A 19,296-nucleotide genomic window follows, 5' to 3' on the forward strand; every position below is an offset into this window, starting at 1 on the left:
TAAAAGTACTTATTAGAGGGGCCGGCACCATGGCACAGTAGGCTCATCCTCCGCCACCTGTAGTGCCAGCATCCCATATGGGTGCTGGTTCTAGTCCTGGCTGCTCCTCTTCCAATCCAGCTCTCTGCTGTGGCCTGGGAGGGCAGTGGAGGATGGCCCAAGTCATTGGGCCCCTGCACCCATGTGGGAGACCAGGAAAAATACCTGGCTCCTGGCTTCAGATCGGCACAGCTCTTGCTATAGCAACCACCTGGCGAGTGAAACAGTGGACAGAAGTCCTTTCTCTCTGTCTCTCCCTCTCACTGGCTGTAACTATCTCTCAAATAAATAAATAATAATCTTTAAAAAAGTATTTATTAGAATATAGGCCCTCCAGCAAGAGCAACATGGAATGGGAATTCCAATAGAGGAAAACCCAAAGGGGACTGGTGGCTGTTGGCTTTAACTACAATTTTGAAAAAAAATAAAAAGAAAAAAACTTGGCAACTAGATTGGCATGTTACCAGGTGGAGACAAAAACCATCAAAAGACCTCATTTACAATTCTCCATACTTGCCTGCTTAGGGTGGGAGCTCAGGAGCAGCTCTTTTGCTATTCTCATGATAAATTTGGAGATTCCAAAAGAAGGGGGGCAGCCTGTTTGTTCTTGGGGAAGGAAGCAAATATTTTATACTCCAAATTCCATTGGGCTCCCCTGACTTTCTAGTAACCCAGCTGCCTCCTCACATTCCCTCCTCCCAGATAGAAGCCATAACATCTGTTAGTGGAACTGGATGATGATGGGTCTGGCTGCCTTCTGCTGAAAAGGGGCATCTTTGGGACGGGGAGGCAAGAGAGGGCTGTAGCAGGAGACAGCTTCTCAGCAGGAGGTGGCTTCTCCAGGGGGATGCGGCCCAGCTTGCAGAAACTGCTTCCTTTGGAGGTTCCATGTGCATAGCCACCTAAAATTTTACTGTTTTTAAGTCCAGAGAAAAGAAATCTTACAAGCAGTTTAAACTCACAGGATCTAAAATCACAGGATCTAAAACCAAGGACAGAGTAATTTTTAAAGGCCCAAAGAAAAGTGTCTAAACCGTTAGCAAGTTTTTGCATGGAGAGGCAAATACAAACTGACAGAAAGGGTTTGAAAATAATCTAATGGGCAAGAGGCCTTGTCAGTTATGAGGTTCAGACCTATCTATATCTCCTGACATGTGGTACATCATAAAGGAGGCACCCTTTTGCTTTCCATTACCTAGCTGGCCTGGGAGGAGAGCTGGCTTTAAGAGAAAGTAGGTTGCATTTCTCAAAGGGAAATATTTATTAGTTAATATACAGTTCTGCCTACAATGTTGTTGACCCTACTTGTCCATCCCCTTGACAGCAGTGGTTCCTTTGGGAGTTGAGGTGAATGAAGGGCTTGGCTTTTCATCTTACAGCAACCAAGGCCTTTGGCTCTAACCTGGATTACTTTGACTCCAGGGCAGGTCGGCTTCCAGTGACCCGACTCTTAGCTGCCAGGGAACTTCATAAGCTGACTTCTGCTGAATCCTGGCTTTCCACTTCAAAAATCAATGCAGGCTGGCGCTGCGGCTCACTAGGCTAATCCTCCACCTTGCAGCGCTGGCACACCAGGTTCTAGTTCTGGTCGGGGTGCCGGATTCTGTCCCAGTTGCCCCTCTTCCAGGCCAGCTCTCGGCTGTGGCCAGGGAGTGCAGTGGAGGATGGCCCGAGTCCTTGGGCCCTGCACCCCATGGGAGACCAGGAGAAGCACCTGGCTCCTGCCTTCAGATCAGCATGGTGCGCCGGCTGCAGCACGTCCCCCGCGGCAGCCATTGGAGGGTGAACCAACGGCATAAGGAAGACCTTTCTCTCTCTCTCACTGTCCACTCTGCCTGTCAAAAACAAACAAAAAAACAAAAACAAACAAACAAACAAAAAAACAATGCAGTGGTCTGGCCTGTTGGGTATCCTTGATGGAAGATCACTGTGTAAAGCAGCCATTCATTGGCCTGCCACCTACATTTACATTGCTTCTGCAGCCCATCTTCCTCTTCTGCCTGATTTTTGTTAATGTGGCCCAGAGGAAACATTTAAGAGAATGCACATTGAGGGGGTGTGTCATGAGCCCTATTGTCATGCAGCTCGACAGTAGCAAGTGTGACATATGACTTGTCAGTCATAGGAAAGAAAGGAACACATGGACACAAGACTGCCTTTCCAATGAAAGATTCTTATTGCTCACTCACTGGGGACATACCAGGGATTTATCACACTTCTCATCTGCTTATTTATCAAGGTTAAAACATTATCAACATCAATCTATATACCTAATAATGCTAACATACCTAATATGCTCAACTCTATTCATAACAATATATTGTGCTTACTCTATACCTAACAACCTATGTCTAACAGTCTATAACTCTATACTTAACAGTCTATGGCTTAACGATCTATGTTCTAACTTAATCACTATATCTACTATAACAAAACAATCTTAACACACAGTCCTAATCATACTAATAGCAATAACTAACAATCCATAATCAGTAATCAACAATCAATAATCAAACATAAATATCACACTTAATGTTTCTACATTGATCATGAGTTAGCACATCACTGACATCATGACATTACAGTATATGCTTGCTTCATGTCTAGGTTCGTATCACTGTCATGAACGTGTTTCTCCTGTGGGGAGTGTACAATGTCCAGCATTTAGTGTCCCAGCAGGGGCGGATCTCAGATCAGTCACTTACAGTTAGTAGGCTTGGAGTCCTTGGGCAGATGGTGAAGTGCTAGGCAATGGGAAGGCGATAAAGTGGTGAGGTGAGGCAGCAGTTCGGGTGGCATGGTGACATCTCTGCTAATCAGGCTCAGCAGCAAGGTGGTGATATGATGAGGTGGCAGCTCTGCTTGTCAGGCACAGTGACAAGGCAGCGATTCAGCAACTCTGCTGGCCTCTTGATCCCATCATTGCCTTGTGCCACGTAGCAAGAGAGCTAGTGGGCTGAGTCTTCAGCTCCAAAGGAGATCCAGAGGTTCACATGCATTGAGCCCCCCCACCCCCCCCCACACACAGACAGTGGGGTTGCAGCTCAGGGACAGCTCTGCTTGTCAGCTTGTGCCACTGCCTGCTCCATGCAGCGTAGCGGGCTGCCTCTTCAGCTCCAGATGTGGGGAGATCCAGAGGTTCACACATACTGGGCCCTTTAATTAAAATTTATTAAATTTTAATTTTGTTCGGTAGCAAAGCTGAAATGTTACAGCAGTGTACAGCTAGGTTTGGTTACAGCTCAGGAATTAGAAAGGAACAGGACAGCTCATGCGGCTAAGGCCACTAATGGGTGCAGCTCAGGAAGCTGCGGCTCGGGAGGTCAGCTCTTTCTGCTCGGGTCAGCTCTCTTCAGTGGCAGCTCGGTGGCAGCTCATCTCAGCTCCACTCTTCTTTCTTCCACTCCCAGTGGTTTACACACACCAGGCCTGATCCTCGAAAGGATGGAGAGTGGTGCAAGAGCTCTCCTAATCCTCATTTTCTGGCAGTCCTCCAACTTGTTGGGTGGTCGAATAATCCAATCAATACTGTTCCCACCTTGCTTATGTTTGAACAGTCCAGTCAGTGTGGGCAGAAGGGTATTGTCCTTAGCGCACTGTTATCTGACTGCCCAGAGATGTCTGTCTGGTATGATTAGGAGCGTCTCCCTAGCAGGCGGTAGGCCAAAATCAGCTCCTGGCTATTCATGAGTGACTCCATTCTACTTTCATTTTGTGGCTGGGGTAATTTTTACTCAACGTTTTACTGTGGAGATTCTATAGTTTGCCTCCTTTTGCTAATCAGGTTAGGTGATCTGTGGCTCTATTTTTGGGGCTTTCTGTGGGATTCTCCACAGGGTGCTTTGTCCCTCATCTTTGGTGGCCTAAATTAGAAATCTGTAGTTACAGGCAAGATCTGATAGTGGTGTTCATTGAGGTGGACAATGCCCATGAGGAAAGCTATGTCAAAAATGATGACCACCTTATTTATTAAATTTTAAGTCACTAGTAAAACTCTCTCCCTTTGGTTTTTTAAAAAAAGGGAGATTTTGCCTATTTACCCTGCCCATGGCAAAGTAAATCTAGCTATGAAATCAAAATTTAAGCTCTCATTTTGGCTTTGCTATTATTACAGACAAGTGTTAGCCAACCCTTTTATAAGGTCTAAAAATCAAATTGTACATTCCAGAGAGTTCTGCAGAATAGAATTAACTTCCTCTCTTTAAGAGGAATGTGAGAACAAGTTAGGCTTCCCAGACCGCTTACTGACAATAACAATATCAAATGAAAGCTAGAAAACAATTTAAACTGTTAAGTAGCCGGTGCCATGGCTCAATAGGCTAATTCTCTGCCTGTGGCACTGGCACACCGGGTTCTAGTCCTGGTCGGGGTGCAGGATTCTGTCCCGGTTGCCCCTCTTCCAGGCCAGCTCTCTGCTGTGGCCCGGGAGTGCAGTGGAGGATGGCCCAAGTTCTTGGGCCCTGCACCTGCACGGGAGACCAGGAGAAGCACCTGGTTCCTGGCTTCAGATCAGTGCGGTGCACTGGCCACAGTGTGCTGGCCACGGCAGTCTTTGGAGTGTGAACCAACAGCAAAAGGAAGATCTTTCTCTCTGTCTCTCTCTCTCTCACTGTCCAGTCTGTCAAAAAAAAAAAAAAAACTATTAAGTAACAACTTATGAAAACATTTACCTGAAGGTCCAATGCCTTCTACAAATTTTAAGACAATAGTGTACATATTTGGAAACATTGCTTAAATATCTAACACAAGTGTAACTTGTTTGACCAGCAAACCCAAGTGCAAACATGTCAACAAATTTAAAACATCTGACACAAAAATTTAGGTCACACAAACCAAACATGTATCTTTGATTAACTTTGGATTTGAGTGATTTTTTTTTTAAAAGCCAGGAGCCAGGAGCCTCCTCCAGGTCTCCCACACAGGTGTAGGGGTCCAAGGACTTGGGCCATCTTCTACTGCTTTCCCAGGCCATAGCAAGGAGCTGGATCAGAACTGGAAATGCAGCTGCCCAGTCTTGAACTGGTGCCCATATGGGATGCTGGTGCTTCAGGCCAGGGCATTAACCCACTGCACCACAGTGCCAGCCCCAGATTTGAGTGATTTTATTTATAAGCTAATTAAAACAACTCAATAAATTTCCCATGTAGACATTTAGTACATGTACACATGTAACATAAACACAGATAATAGAACAATAAAGCAGCTTCAGTAACAGTTTCCTAAGATTGTTAGCTGATTTTTTTTCTACCATCAACCAATTAGAATTGTTTTCTGCTCTTAGCAATATGAATTAACCATACTTTTTAAAGTTGGAATCTGTCAAACATTATTGGCTTTATCTGTTTACAGAACTGATCCAGAGTATTGAAAACAATAGAGTTCAGGGAAAAAGAGATCCTTTGGAATCTGAAAGGACACATTTTAATTTTTTTTTTTATTTGACAGAGTTAGACAGTGAGAGGGGAGACAGAGAGAATGGTCTTCCTTCCATTTATTCACTCCCCAAATGAATGCCCGGAGCCAGGTGCTCCTTCCTGGTCTCCCATGCGGGTGCAGGGCCCAAGCACCTGGGCCATCCTCCTGCCCTCCCCGGCCAAAGCAGAGAGCTGGACTGGAAGAGGAGCAACAGGGACTTGAACCTGGTTCCCATAGGGGATGCCTGCGCCGCAGGTGAAGGATTAACCAAGTGAGCCACGGTGCTGGCCCCTGAAAGGACACATTTAAACACAGAACCAACAATGCTTTAACTTTATGAGCAGAAACTCTGATTCTTAAGGTTCGGAGAATACAAAGCTGAATGCAGAGGCTTTAAATAGCCATGTTTACAATTATAAACTCATTAACCAAAAAGAATAGGCTCTTGCTTATTCCAGGTAGTGATTTTTAAAGCACCTGTATGGTTTTATCAAACATTTAACACTTTTTGGCCTCTGGGCCTTTTTCATTAAGATATTCATCATGTCTGATAACAACACAAGATCATTAGAATTTTGGACATTTGTATCAGTGGCATTTTAAATTATCATAACAAAATCTACCACCGCTTCACATCTTGACAGTATCTTCAATATAATCCAAATAGCCATATTAGCTAAGGCTCAAAATTTCTGGTTGAAATAGGATCCCTTTACATCATGACATAATATGGACCAAATTGGATCACTGATACAAAATGATTACTCGGGGCATGCACCATGGTGCAGTAGGTTAATATTCTGCCTGCAGCACTGGCATCCCATATGGGTGCTGGTTTTAGTCCCAGCTGCTCCTCTTCTAATCCAGCTCTCTGCTATGGCCTGGGAAAGCAGCAGAAGATGGCCCCTGCAGTCCTCCTTGTGCCCCTGCATCCACGTGGGGGACCCGGAAGAGGCATTTGGCACCTGGCTTTGGATTGGTGCAGCTCTGGCCATTGGGGCCATTTTGGGAGTGAACCAGCAGACGGAACACATTTCTCCCTGTCTTTCCCTCTTAATGTCTGTAACTCTACCTCTCAAATAAATAAATAAAATCTTTAAAAAAATGATTACTCAAATGCTTGAAACCAAGCACATATTTAAATAACCCATAGTCTTTAATAAAAAAAAAAAATACCCAGCTGCTTTTTAAAAAAAAAAAAAAACTGGGATTTTTTTTTTTTTTATCTTTTATTTAATGAATATAAATTTCCAAAGTACGACTCATGGGTTACAATGGCTTTCCCCCCCATACCGTCCCTCCCACCCACAACCCTCCCCTTTCCCACTCCCTCTCCCCTTCCATTCACATCAAGATTCATTTTCGATTATCTTAATATACAGAAGATCAGCTTAGTATACCTTAAGTAAGGATTTCAACAGTTTGTTCCCACACAGAAACATAAAGTGAAAAATAATAGATGATTTTTTTTTTAAATCATGATGAAATCAGATCAGACCTATTGTCATGTTTAATCCCAGTGAGAGTCAAGTTGGGAATTGATAATTTCTTTTTTTTTTTTTTTTTTTTTTTTTTTTTACAGAAGATCAGTTTAGTGTACATTAAGTAAAGATTTCAATCGTTTGCACCCCCATAGAAACACAAAGTGAAATATACTGTTTGAGTACTCGTTATAGCATTAAGCCTCAGTGTACAGCACATTAAGGAAAGAGATCCTACATGAGGAGTAAGTGCACAGTGACTCCTGTTGTTGACTTTACAAATTGACACTCCTGTTTATGGCATCAATAATCTCCCTATGCACCAGTCATGAGTTTCCAAGGCTATGGAAGCCCCTTGAGTTCTCCGACTCTTATCTTGTTTAGACAAGGTCATAGTCAAAGTGGAGGTTCTCTCCTCCCTTCAGAGAAAGGCACCTCCCTCTTTGAAGACCTGTTCTTTCCACTGGGATCTCACTCACAGAGATCTTTTTGCCAGAGTGCCTTGGCTTTCCATGCCTGAAATACTCTCATGGGCTTTTCAGCCAGATCCGAGTGCCTTTAGGGCTGATTCTGAGGCCAGAGTGCTATTTAGGACATCCGCCATTCTATGAGTCTGCTGAGTATCTCACTTCCCATGTTGGATCACTCTCCCCTTTATTTATTCTATCGGTTAGTGTTAGCAGATACTAGACTTGTTTATGTGCTCCCTTTGACTCTTAGTCCTTTCATTATGATCAATTGTGAACTGAAATTGATCACTTGGAATAGTGAGATGGCATTGGCACATGCCACCTTGATGGGATTGAATTGGAATCCCCTGGTATGTTTCCAACTCTACCAATTGGGGCAAGTCAGCCCGAGCATGCCCCAAATTATACATCTCTTCCCTCTCTTATTCCCACTTTTATGTTTAACAGGGATCACATTTCAGTTAATTTTCAACACTTAAGAATAACTGTGTGATAATTACAGAATTAAACCAGTCATATTAAGTAGAACAGACAAAAAAAATACTATGAGGGATAATATATTAAGTTGTCCATTAGCAGTCAGGGCTATGCTGATCAAGTCACCATTTCCCATAGTGTCCATTTCACTTCAGGAGGTTTCCTTTTTGGTGTTCAGTCAGTTGTCACCGATCAGGGAGAACATATGGTATTTGTCCCTTTGGGACTGGCTTACTTCACTCAGCATGATGTGTTCCAGATTCCTCCATTTTGTTGCAAATGATTGGATTTTTTAAAAAGATTTATTTATTTACTTGAAAGTCAGAGTTATACAGAGAGAGAGAAAGGCAGAGAGAGGAGAGGCAGAGAGAGAGAAGTCTTCTGTCCGAAGGCCCACTCCCCAGATGGTGGCAGTGGCCAAAGCTGTGCTGATCCAAAGCAAGGAGGCAGGAGCTTCCTCCTAGTCTCCCATGTGGGTGCAGGTCCCTAGGACTTGGGCCATCCTCCACTGCTTTCCTGGGCCACAGCAGAGAGCTGAACATAAAGTGGAGTGGCCAGGTCTTGAACCAGCATCCATATGGGATGCTGGCACTTCAGGCCAAGGCATTAATCCATTGTGCCACAGCGCTGGCCCCAACAATTAGGATTTAATAGAGACATTAAGAGAATGCAGTAGATAACTTGAACAAAACACAAAATCTGTCTTTGGTCATCCCAAGAATCATAAATAAAACTTATATTAGTTTTTTTTAAAAGATTTTATTTATTTATTTGAGAGGTAGAGTTACAGTGAGAGGGAGAGACAGAGAGAAAGGTCTTGCATTTGCTGGTTCATTCCCCAAATGGCCACAACAGCCAGAGCTGCACCGATCTGAAGCCAGGAGCCAGAAGCTACTTCCAGGTCTCCCATGTGGATGCAGGGGTCCAAGGACTTGGGCCATCTTCTACTGCTTTCCCAGTCCATAGCAGAGAGCTGGATGGGAAGAGGAACAGCTGGGACTGGAACCGGTACCCATATGGGATGCTGGCACTGCAGGCAGAGGATTAACCTATTGCACCACAGTGCTAGCCTCTAAAAAACTTATATTAGCACACAGAATTATCCCATAACTTGGAACAATTTTAACAGAGTCAGAACTAGGGAAGAGCAAATAGCTTACTGAAGCTAGTTAGAAAACTGACAGAGTCACCAATTATGCAAAACTATTAAAAGAGATGCTACAGTTTTAAAAAAAAAAAAGATTTTTTTTAACTTTTATTTAGTAAATACAAATTTCCAAAGTACAGTTTATGGATTACAATGGCTTTTCTCCCCCATAACTTCCCTCCCACTCACACCTCTCCCATCTCCCACTCCCTCTCCCATTCCATTCGCATCAAGATTCATTTTCAATTATCTTTATATACAGAAGATCGATTTAGTATATATTAAGTAAAGATTTCATCAGTTTGTACCCACCCAGAAACACAAAGTGTAAAATACTGTTTCAGTACCAGTTATAGCATTAATTCACAACACATTAAGGACAGATCCCACATGAGAAGTAGGTACACAGTGACTCCTGTTGTTGACTTAACAATTTGACACCCTTGTTTATGGCGTCAGTAATCTCCCTAGGCTCTAGTCATGAGTTGCCAAGGCTATGGAGGCTTTTTGAGTTCGCCAACTTCAATCTTATTCAGACAAGGTCATATTCAAAGTGGAAGTTCTCTCCTCCCTTCAGAGAAAGGTACCTCCTTCTTTGATGGCCCCATTCTTTCCACTGGGATCTCACTCGCAGAGATCTTTCATTTAGGTCTGTTTTTTTTTCCACCAGGGTGTCTTGGCTTTCCATGCCTAAAATACTCTCTTGGGCTCTTCAGCCATAGCTGAATGTCTTAAGGGCTGATTCTGAGGCCAGAGTGCTATTTAGCACATCTGCCACTCTATGAGTCTGCTGTGTATCCTGCTTCCCATGCTGGATCGTTCTTTCCATTTTTGATTCTATCAGTATTAGCAGACACTACTCTTGTTTATGTGATCCCTTTGACTCTTAGACCTATCAGTGTGATCAATTGTGAGCTGAAATTGATCACTTGGACTAGTGAGATGGCATTGGTACATGCCACCTTGATGGGATTGTATTGGAATCCCCTGGCATGTTTTAAAAAAAAAAACAGATTTTTAATATTAGGATATTTACAAACATGAATTGCAAAAACCTTTTTGCTTTAACAGAGGATCAGATTCTAATTATATGTCAGAGAAAAATAGATTAACAGTTTTTGTATCCAAAAATTCCTTTTTTCATAACCTTCTGTGATTTCCACACACCTTCCTCAACTTACTTGAAATGTCCTATCATTTCCATTCCAGTCTAGAGTAAACTAGTAATCAGGATAAGTAATTCTTACAAACCATGTCCTTTCTTTATTCAAAAAAAAGCAAAAAACAAAAAACCTCTTTCCTTCTTAACCTTCCTTACCAAGAACACTCTTTCTATACTTGTGATGTTTTCTAACTGCCAACTTCCTTGATTTACATTTTGAAATAACCTGTTAAAAATCTCCAAATTAAGTTAACATTTTTAAATAAGGTAACACATCAAATTTCAGCCTTAGTTACTTTCAGGTGTGTTGAACTATTTTCATATGGACAGTTTATGAAAACATATTTGTTAAACAAACCCAAAAAGTTTCTGCGCAGTATATAAGGAGCTAAGAGTACCAAAGTTTACATGTAGACACATTTATCTAATTTGCTTTACCCAATTTACATTTAGCGATTACACTTAAATGACTGAAGACACTGATATTATATCACACCTCCCACATGGGTGTAGGGGCCCAAGGACTTGGGTCTTCTCCGACTGCTTTCCCAGGCCATAAGAGAGACCTGGTTTGGAAGTGGAGCAGTCAGATCCAAACCCTTGTCCATATGGGCTGCTGGCACTGCATGCAGTAGCTTTACCCATTATACCACAGCAACACCCCCCTATTTCCTTTTCTCTGTTATTATTCAATGTATTGAGTCTTATTTTTCTACCACTATTCCTCTCAAATTGCTCTTTCCAAGGTCATTGGTTACCTGTGTGGTTAAATGCAACTTATGTTTTAAATTCCTCATTTACTGGGTTCATTTCATTCACATAGCACTTCATTAAAGTTCTACTGCATGCCAAACCCTTTTCTAGGCACAGAATACAGGGGTTAATATGACAGCATGCTAATGAAAAAATATAAAATATATTTTCATTAAGTATAAAGAAGGTGTACTATTTTTGCAAGCTATAGGGAAGAGATTAAATAGTAGTTTCACAGAAGGAAAGTAATGAGATTGGAAAGTTTATGGCCAGGCACTGTTCAAGATTCTAACAAGCCCTTTAGAAAACAAGTAAGGTTTGCTTACATCCTGGTAGACTCTGCTCTCTGGAGGTGAACAGAATCCCCTAAACATACACTTGTTGCACAGATAAAAACCTGAGTATTGCATTCTCTCACAGGTGTTGGAGTCTGATATTGTATTTTGATTTACTTTTACCTAATGGCTAATGGCATTGAGATTATTCACATGTATTTTAACCACCTACACTTTTTTAAAGAAATGTATATTTAGATCCTTGCCCATTTTTAACTTTTTTTTTTATTGATTCTGAGTTTTTCTAGTACCATATATGTTCTGGATATCAATCCCTGGTCATATTCAGATTTTCAGTGTTTTTTGCCATTCTGTTCATTGTGTCTCCACTCTGATGATTACTTTGTTGTGAAGAAGTGTCTTTGATAGTAATCAAATTTATCTGTTTTTATTTTTGTTATTTGTGCTTTTCATGTCTGACCCAAAAGTTGTTGTCTTTGCCAATGTTTTACAGTTTGCTCTGTATTTACTTAGTTTTTGGTCTTATAATTTTTTTAATATTTATTTTTTATGTTAAAAACTTTATGTATTTCACATATATAAGTTTAGGAACATAGTGATTTTTCCCACCTTATTCTCTCTCCCACACACACTGCCACTCTTATTCTTCCTATGTGTTTTACTCCCATTCTTATTTTTTTACTAGGTTATATTTTCTATTAACCTTATACATGTACGATTAACCTTACACTAAGTAGAGTTCAACAAATAAAATGGGGAAAAAAAACTCTTTTCTTCAACAGTCAAGACAAGGGCTGTTTAAGTCATTGCATCTCAAAGTGTCCATTTCACTTCTATAGATTATTACTTAGGTACTCTGTTAGTTACCACAGATCAGGGAGAACATATGGTATTTTTCTTTTTGGGACTGGCTTATGCCACTAAGTATAATGTTTTCCAGTTGCACCCACTTATCTGCACATAACAGGATTTAATTTTTATTTTTGCCACTGTGTACACCAAGGTTGGTGTACATATACCATAATTTTTTTATCCAGTTTTCAACTGATGGACATCTGGGTTGATTTTATATCTTAATTATAGTGAGTTTAACTGCAGTAAACATTAGGATACAGATAACTTTCATATGCTGACTTCAGTGCCTTTGGGTAATTCCCAGATGTAGGTAGGCTCAGTCATACAGTAGTCCTATATTCAGATTTCTGAGGTATCTCCATACTGTCTTCCACAGTAGCTGTTCCAGTTTACATTCCCACCAACAGTGGATTAGGGTACATTTTCCCCACATCCTCACTATCATTTGTTGTTTCTTGATTTCTATATGAAAGCCATTGTAGTTGGAATGAAGTGAAACCTCATTGTAGTTTAAATTTACATTTCCAGATGGCTAGTGGTCTTGAGCAGTTTTTATGTGCCTGTTGGCCATTTGAATTTCCTCCCTTGAAAAAAGCCTATTTAGGTATTTTGCCCATTTCCTAACCAGATTGTGTGTTTTGTTGTTGTTGAGTTTCTTGAGCTCTATATAGATTCTGGATATTAATCCTTTATTAGCTGCATAGTGTGAAAATATTTTCTCCCATTCTATTGGTTTCTTCTTCACTTTTGCACTACAGAAGCATCTTAGTGTGAAATAATGTGTTCAATTTTGGCTTTGATTGCCTGTCCTTGTTGGGTCTTTTCCAAGAAATCTTGTCCTATTCCCATGTCCTGCAGTGTTTCCTCATTGTTCTCTAGTAATCTGAGGGTATTGGGTTGTAGATTATGGTCTTTGGTTTATTTTGAGTGGATTTTGTGTAAGGTGCAATGTAGGGGTGTTGTTTCATATTTCTTCATGTGTAGACCCAGTTTTCCCAGCATCATTTGTTGAAGAGATTGTCCTTGCTCCAGGGATTGATTTTAGCTCCTTTATCAAAGATAAGTTGGTTGTAGATGCATGGATTGATTTTTGGAGTTTCTATTATTTCCCATTGGTCTATGTGTCTTTCTTTTTTTTTTGCCAGTGTCAGGCTATTTTGATTATAACTGCCCTGTAGTATGTCTTGAAATCAGATATTGTGAGGACTCTGGCTTTGTTTTTGTTGCATAAGGTCACTTTAGCTATTTGGGTTCTCCTGTGTGTCCATATAGATTTCAGCATCATTTTTTCTAGATCTGATAAGTATGCTGTTGGTATTTTGATTGAGATCACATTTGGCTGGTGCCATGGCTTACTAGGCTAATCCTCCGCCTGCTGCATCAACACTCCCGGTTCTAATCCAGGTTGGGGCGCTGGATTCTGTCCTGGTTGCTCCTCTTCCAGTCCAGGTCTTCTGTGGCCTGGGAAGGCAGTGGAGGATGGCCCAAGTGCTTGGGCCCTGCACCCACATGGGAGACCAGGAGGAAGCACCTGGCTCCTGACTTCAGATCAGTACAGCATGCCAGCCATAGCAGCCATTTGGGGAGTGAACCAATGGAAGGAAGACCTTTCTCTCTGTCTCTCACTGTCTAACTCTGCCTGTCAAAAAAAAAAAAAAAAAAAGATCACATTCAATCTGTAAATTGCTTCTTGTAGTATGGACATTTTGATGGTATTGATTATTCCAATCCATGAACATGGAAGATTTTTCCATATTCTGTGTCTTCTATTTCTTTTTTTAATGTGTTGTAACTTTCCTCATAGTGATATATGACATCCTTGGTTAAATTTACTCCTAAAGCATTTAGCTTTTTAGGTAGTTATGGGATTCATGCTTTAAGTTTTTTTCTCAATATACCTTGTCTGTATACAAAGGCTATTGATTTTGTGTGTTAATTTTACTTCCTGCCACTTTACCAAATTCTTTTATGAGTTCCAATAATCTGTTAATGGAGTCTTTTGCATACCCTATATATAGAGTGTGTATATATATATGTATATATATGTATATATATATATACATATATATATATATATATGGGATAATTTGACATCTTCTTTCCCTTTTTCTTTTCCTTGCTGAAAGGCTCTGGTTAAAACTTCCAGAAGTCAATTGAATAGTAATTGTAAGAACAGGCATCTTTGTCCGGTTCCAGATCTTAGTGGGATTACTTCCAACTTTTCCCCATTCAAAAGATACTGGCTGTTGGTTTGTCATAAATTACATTGATTGTGTTGAGAAATGTTTCTTCTATACCCAATTTACCTCAGGCTTTTATACTGAAATGATGTTGTATTTTATCAAATGATTTTTCTGCATCTATTGAGATAATTATATGGTTTTTGTTCTTCAGTGTTTTTTGTTTTTGTTTTTGTTTTTGTTTTTATTTCCAAAGTGGAACCATCCCTGCATGCCAGGTATATATCCCACCTGGCCAGATGAATAATCTTTCTGATATGCTGTTGGATTTTATTGTCTAGTAATTGATAATCAGGGTAATTGGTCTATAGTTCTCTTTCTTTGTTGTATCTTCTTCTGGTTTAGTAATTGATGTGATGCTGGCTTTACAGAAGGAATTTGGAGGATTCTCTCTATTTCAATTCTTTTAATAGCTTGAAAAGAATTGGAATTAGTTCTTTAGATGTCTGGTAAAATTTAGGAGTGAAGTTATCTGGTCCTGGGTTTTTCTTTCTTGAGTAGGTTTTTATTACTGATTCATTCTCTGTCTCGATTTTTTTTTTTTTTTTTGCTTAGGTTTTCTATGTGTCTTCATGGCTCAATTTTGGCATGCTGAATGTGTCCAGTAATCTTGATTTTCTTTAGGTTTTCCATTTTGTTAGCCATCACATCAGATGTTCACATTTTACATTGCAGTGGTAATCAGAGTTTTGGGTACTCTACTTCTAAACCAGTTTCCTGATAATATCCCGGGGAAGCAGTGAATAATGGCTCAAATTCTTTAGTTTATGACACCTAAAGTGGGAGATCTGTCAACTAAGTGAAAGACTTGAGAGCCTAATCCAGTCACAGCTGTTGCAGACATTTACAGAGTGAACCATCAGATGGAAGGTCTCTTCTCTCCTCTCCTCTCCTCTCCTCTCCTCTCTCCTCTCTCCTCTCTCCTTTCTCCTCTCTCCTCTCTCCTCTTTCTCTCTATCCATATGTGCCTTTTTCTTATTTACTTATTTATTTGAAAGTCAGAGTTAGAGAGAGGGAGAGACAGAGAGAGATATTCCATCAATGAATTCATTCCAAGATTACTTTAATGGCCAGGGTGTTGCCAGGTTGAAGTCAGGAGCTTCTTCTGGGTCTCCCATGTGGGTGTCAGGAGTCCAAGTGCTTGGGCTATCTTCTATTGCTTTTCTCAGACTATTAACAGGGAGCTGGTCAGAAGTGGAATAGCTGGTATTTGAATTGGTACTCATAGAGGTTGGCAGTGTAACAGGTGGCAGTTTTGTCTACTGCACCACAACACCAATCCCCCTCTCTGCCTTTCAAATTAACAAAAAAAAATTTTTTTTGACAGGCAGAGTGGACAGTGAGAGAGAGAGACAAAGAGAAAGGTCTTCCTTTTGCCGTTGGTTTACCCTCCAATGGCTGCCGCCAGTGCGCTGCGGCCAGCGCACCATGCTGATCCAATGGCAGGAGCCAGGTGCTTATCCTGGTCTCCCATGGGGTGCAGGGCCTAAGGACTTGGGCCATCCTCCACTGCACTCCCTGGCCACAGCAGAGAGCTGTCCTGGAAGAGGGGCAACCAGGAAAGAATCTGGCGCCCCGACCGGGACTAGAACCAGGTGTGCCGGTGCTGTAAGGTGGAGGATTAACCTAGTGAGCCACGGCGCCAGCCCTCAAATTAACAAAATTTTTAAAAAACAAATGAAAAAGCCCTTAAGGTAATAAAAGTCATCATGACTGAGCATTGGGGAATCTTTTCATGTGATCTACTTTTTAAGATTTATTTATATATATTTATTTATATATTTGAAAGGCAGTGTTATATTGTGTGTGGGAGAGAAATTGATCTTCCTTTAGGTTTGCTCACTTCCCACATGGCTGCAATGAATGTGGCTAAGCCAGGCTGATGTCACAAGCCAGGAGCTTCTTTCATGTCTCTTACATGGGTGCAGGGGCCATAGCATTTGGCCCATCCTGTGCTGCTTTCCCAGATGTAGTAGCAGTAAGCTGGATCACCTTGGAGCATTACTGTCTATGATACTCTTCTTGCAGTTCAAGGATGTAGAACCCATCTGGCACAAAGTCTCACTTATGTGTGAGCCAAATATGACAGCTTCCAACTGTTCAAGGGTGAGGGAGGTAAGTCCTGAGATATTGTGTTAAAATAGGTTTTAAGCCATAACTCTTGGTTTAAGCTTATGTTAGCAGAGTTTTATGTTGCCAATGATAATTCCATCACCAACTTTTGTCTCTGGAATGCAACCAATGAAGGCATGCAGACCAACAGTACAATGATGTCCAGCTGAACTTAAATGGCTTTTACTGTTTATTAATAGGGTGACCTGCAGTACCCTGATATCTGGACATAGACAGTAGACATTGGAGGCCATCCCCTCTGCCACATGGAATACGCCAAGTTTTGGTCCACTATATATATATATATATATATATATATATATATATACACACACACACACACACATATATATATATGGAAGCTTTTATTTCATAAATACAAATTTCATGATTTCATAGGTACAACTTTTGGAGTATATCAGTTCTTCCCATATCCATCCCTCCACTCCTATCCCACTTCCTACTCCCTCTCCTATCTTATTCTTCATTAAGATTCATTTTTAATTATCTTTATATACAGAAGATCAACTGTATACTGAGTAAAGATTTCAACAATATGCATCCACATAGACATTCAAAGTATAAAGTACTGTTTGAAGACAAGTTTTACCATTAATTCTCATAGTACAACAAATTAAGGACAGAGGTCCTACATGAGGAGCAAGTGCACATGTCTCCTGTTGTTGGTTTAACAATTGACACTTGGGGCCGGAGCTTTGGCACAGTGGGTTAATGCCCTGGCCTGAAGTGCCAGAATCTGATATGGGTGCTGGTTCTAGTCCTGGCTGCTTCCTTTCCAATCCAGCTCTCTGCTATGGCCTGGGAAATCAGTACAAGATGGATCAAGTCCTTGGACCCCTACACCCACGTGGGAGACCTGGAAGAAGCTCCTGGCTTTGGATTGGCACAGCTGTGGTAAATTGGGGAGCGAACCATCGGATGGAAGACCTCTTTCTCTCTGCCTCTCCTTCTTTCTGTGTGTAACTCTGACTTTCAAATAAATAAATAAATGTTTGGGGGAAAAAAGCAATTGACACTCTTATTTATGATGTCAGTGATCACCCAAGTCTCTTGTCATGAGCTTCCAAGGATATGGAAGCCTTTTGAGTCCACAAACTCTGTCATTATTCAGGCAGAGCTGTAAGCAAAGTAGGTGTTTCTCTCTTCCCTTTAGAGGAAAGTACCTCCTCCTTTGATGGCCCCTTCTTTCCACAGGGATCTCACACACAGAGATCTTTCATGTAGGCCATTTTTGCCACAGTGTCTTGGCTTTCTGTGCCTGAAATGCTCTCATGGGCTTTTTGTCAGATCTGATTGTCTTTTTTGTTTTTTTTTGTTTTGTTTTTTGGTTTTTTTTGTTTTTTTTTGTTTTGTTTTTAGCATCTGTAGAATTTATTCAACATAACCACAGAGGCATTATCTTCATGCTGTCACACACACATACAAGCACAGATACAGCACAATATCCATATTTATCCCAATGCATTCCTTCTGAGGCTTATTTATATGTCTTCATATGCCACAGCCCATCATTTAAATAATGGATATTTTCAATGCCAATTCCTTTGTTGACTTTCTCGATGTCTTCTGCAGACATCTTCATGACTCCAACACACAGAGCATGCTGTTTCCCTTCAGCCATAATTGCAACAATGGTATCTACTGCTGCAGGGTAAAGCTTAGCTCCTGGAGAAGTTAAGCCCGGACACATGATATTTGCTCCACTGAGTACAAATTTGATGGTTCCTTTATCAACTTGCTGGTATGGCAGGATAAAAGGATATTTGTGAAGCAACCTTAGGGTTGGATAAAAAGGCCTTTCTCTTTGTCTAAAAAATAGTAATTCTCCATTTACTGTAAGGATTTCTATATGTTCATGGCATCGAACTATTTTGACAGGATCTTTCTTAGGCATGATTTGATTAAGCCATGGTTCAATACCTGGAAGTTGATCTATCAACTGGTTCTTAATACCCTTAATTACTGAGGTTTTCAACTGGATGCAGTTGGACACATTTTCTTTTTCATCAAATTTCTTGAACATGATCCAAGGTGAAGGGGGCGATGATAGGGAAGGGCCCGGATTGGGAAAGAAATTGAATTAGCAATGGTCCGGCAGATCCCCCTACACGAGGAAGGCTGGCTCTGACAGTCGGAGCTGGTGTCGTTACCCGTGACTGTCTTAAGAGTTGGTTCTAAGGCCAGAGTGCTGTTTAGGGTGTTTGTCATTCTATGAGTCTTTTTAATTCTATCTAATATCATTAGCAAACATTTGGTCTTATCTATGTGATCCCTTTGAAATTTATTCCTTTCTTTATGATCAGTTATGCACTTAAAATGATCATTTTAACTAGTAAGATGGCATTAGTACCTGCCAACTTAATGGTATATCCTATATTAAGGAGGCCTCAGTAGCCATGCTCCAATTTTACTCTAAATCCATGACCAAAGTCCTAGTAGACAACATGGTTTGGATAATCACAGGCTCAAAGTGTATAGGGGACTATATTTCCACTATAGCACAATTAATAGCCATCTAATTTAATTTTACTGGCACATAGCAAGGTTTCAAAAGAGGTAATTTTTTGCATCACAGCCTTTGAGAACAGCACAGATGCTCCCAAGCATTTAGGAGGCATTTGCCCCCTAGAGTTAAGACAGTGTCTATAGAATTTATTTTGACTGATTTTGGTACCTTTTGTTGGAGGGGGATCCATATAAGCTGCAATTATTTATAGCTGACAGATGGGGATAGTTGGAACAATCACATTTTTGTTAATTAAGTCTAATGTCATAAATTTTAATGCATGAAGACATTGAGTTTTGGGTTTTGGGGGGGGTGCCATCTT

At 40.8% G+C, this 19,296-nt stretch overlaps 1 protein-coding gene across 1 annotated transcript; it reads right to left on the reverse strand.

Moving 5' to 3' along the window:
* Positions 1–17,805: 17,805 nt before the first annotated feature.
* Positions 17,806–18,617, reverse strand: LOC100349232 (malignant T-cell-amplified sequence 1). The gene has a single exon (XM_002712048.6). It carries the CDS (start codon positions 18,489–18,491, stop codon positions 17,946–17,948), a length of 546 nt encoding a protein of 181 aa, XP_002712094.2. The 5' UTR covers positions 18,492–18,617; the 3' UTR covers positions 17,806–17,945.
* Positions 18,618–19,296: the final 679 nt, after the last annotated feature.

This window comes from Oryctolagus cuniculus, chromosome 2 (assembly GCF_051225735.1).
Source record: "Oryctolagus cuniculus isolate XC-2025 breed Fujian yellow rabbit chromosome 2, ASM5122573v1, whole genome shotgun sequence".
Lineage (NCBI taxonomy): Eukaryota > Metazoa > Chordata > Mammalia > Lagomorpha > Leporidae > Oryctolagus > Oryctolagus cuniculus.

What these genes read in the sequence shown, in the direction of transcription:
- LOC100349232 (XM_002712048.6), bottom strand. Translation starts at nt 18,491, where the DNA reads ATGTTCAAGAAATTTGATGAAAAAGAAAATGTGTCCAACTGCATCCAG.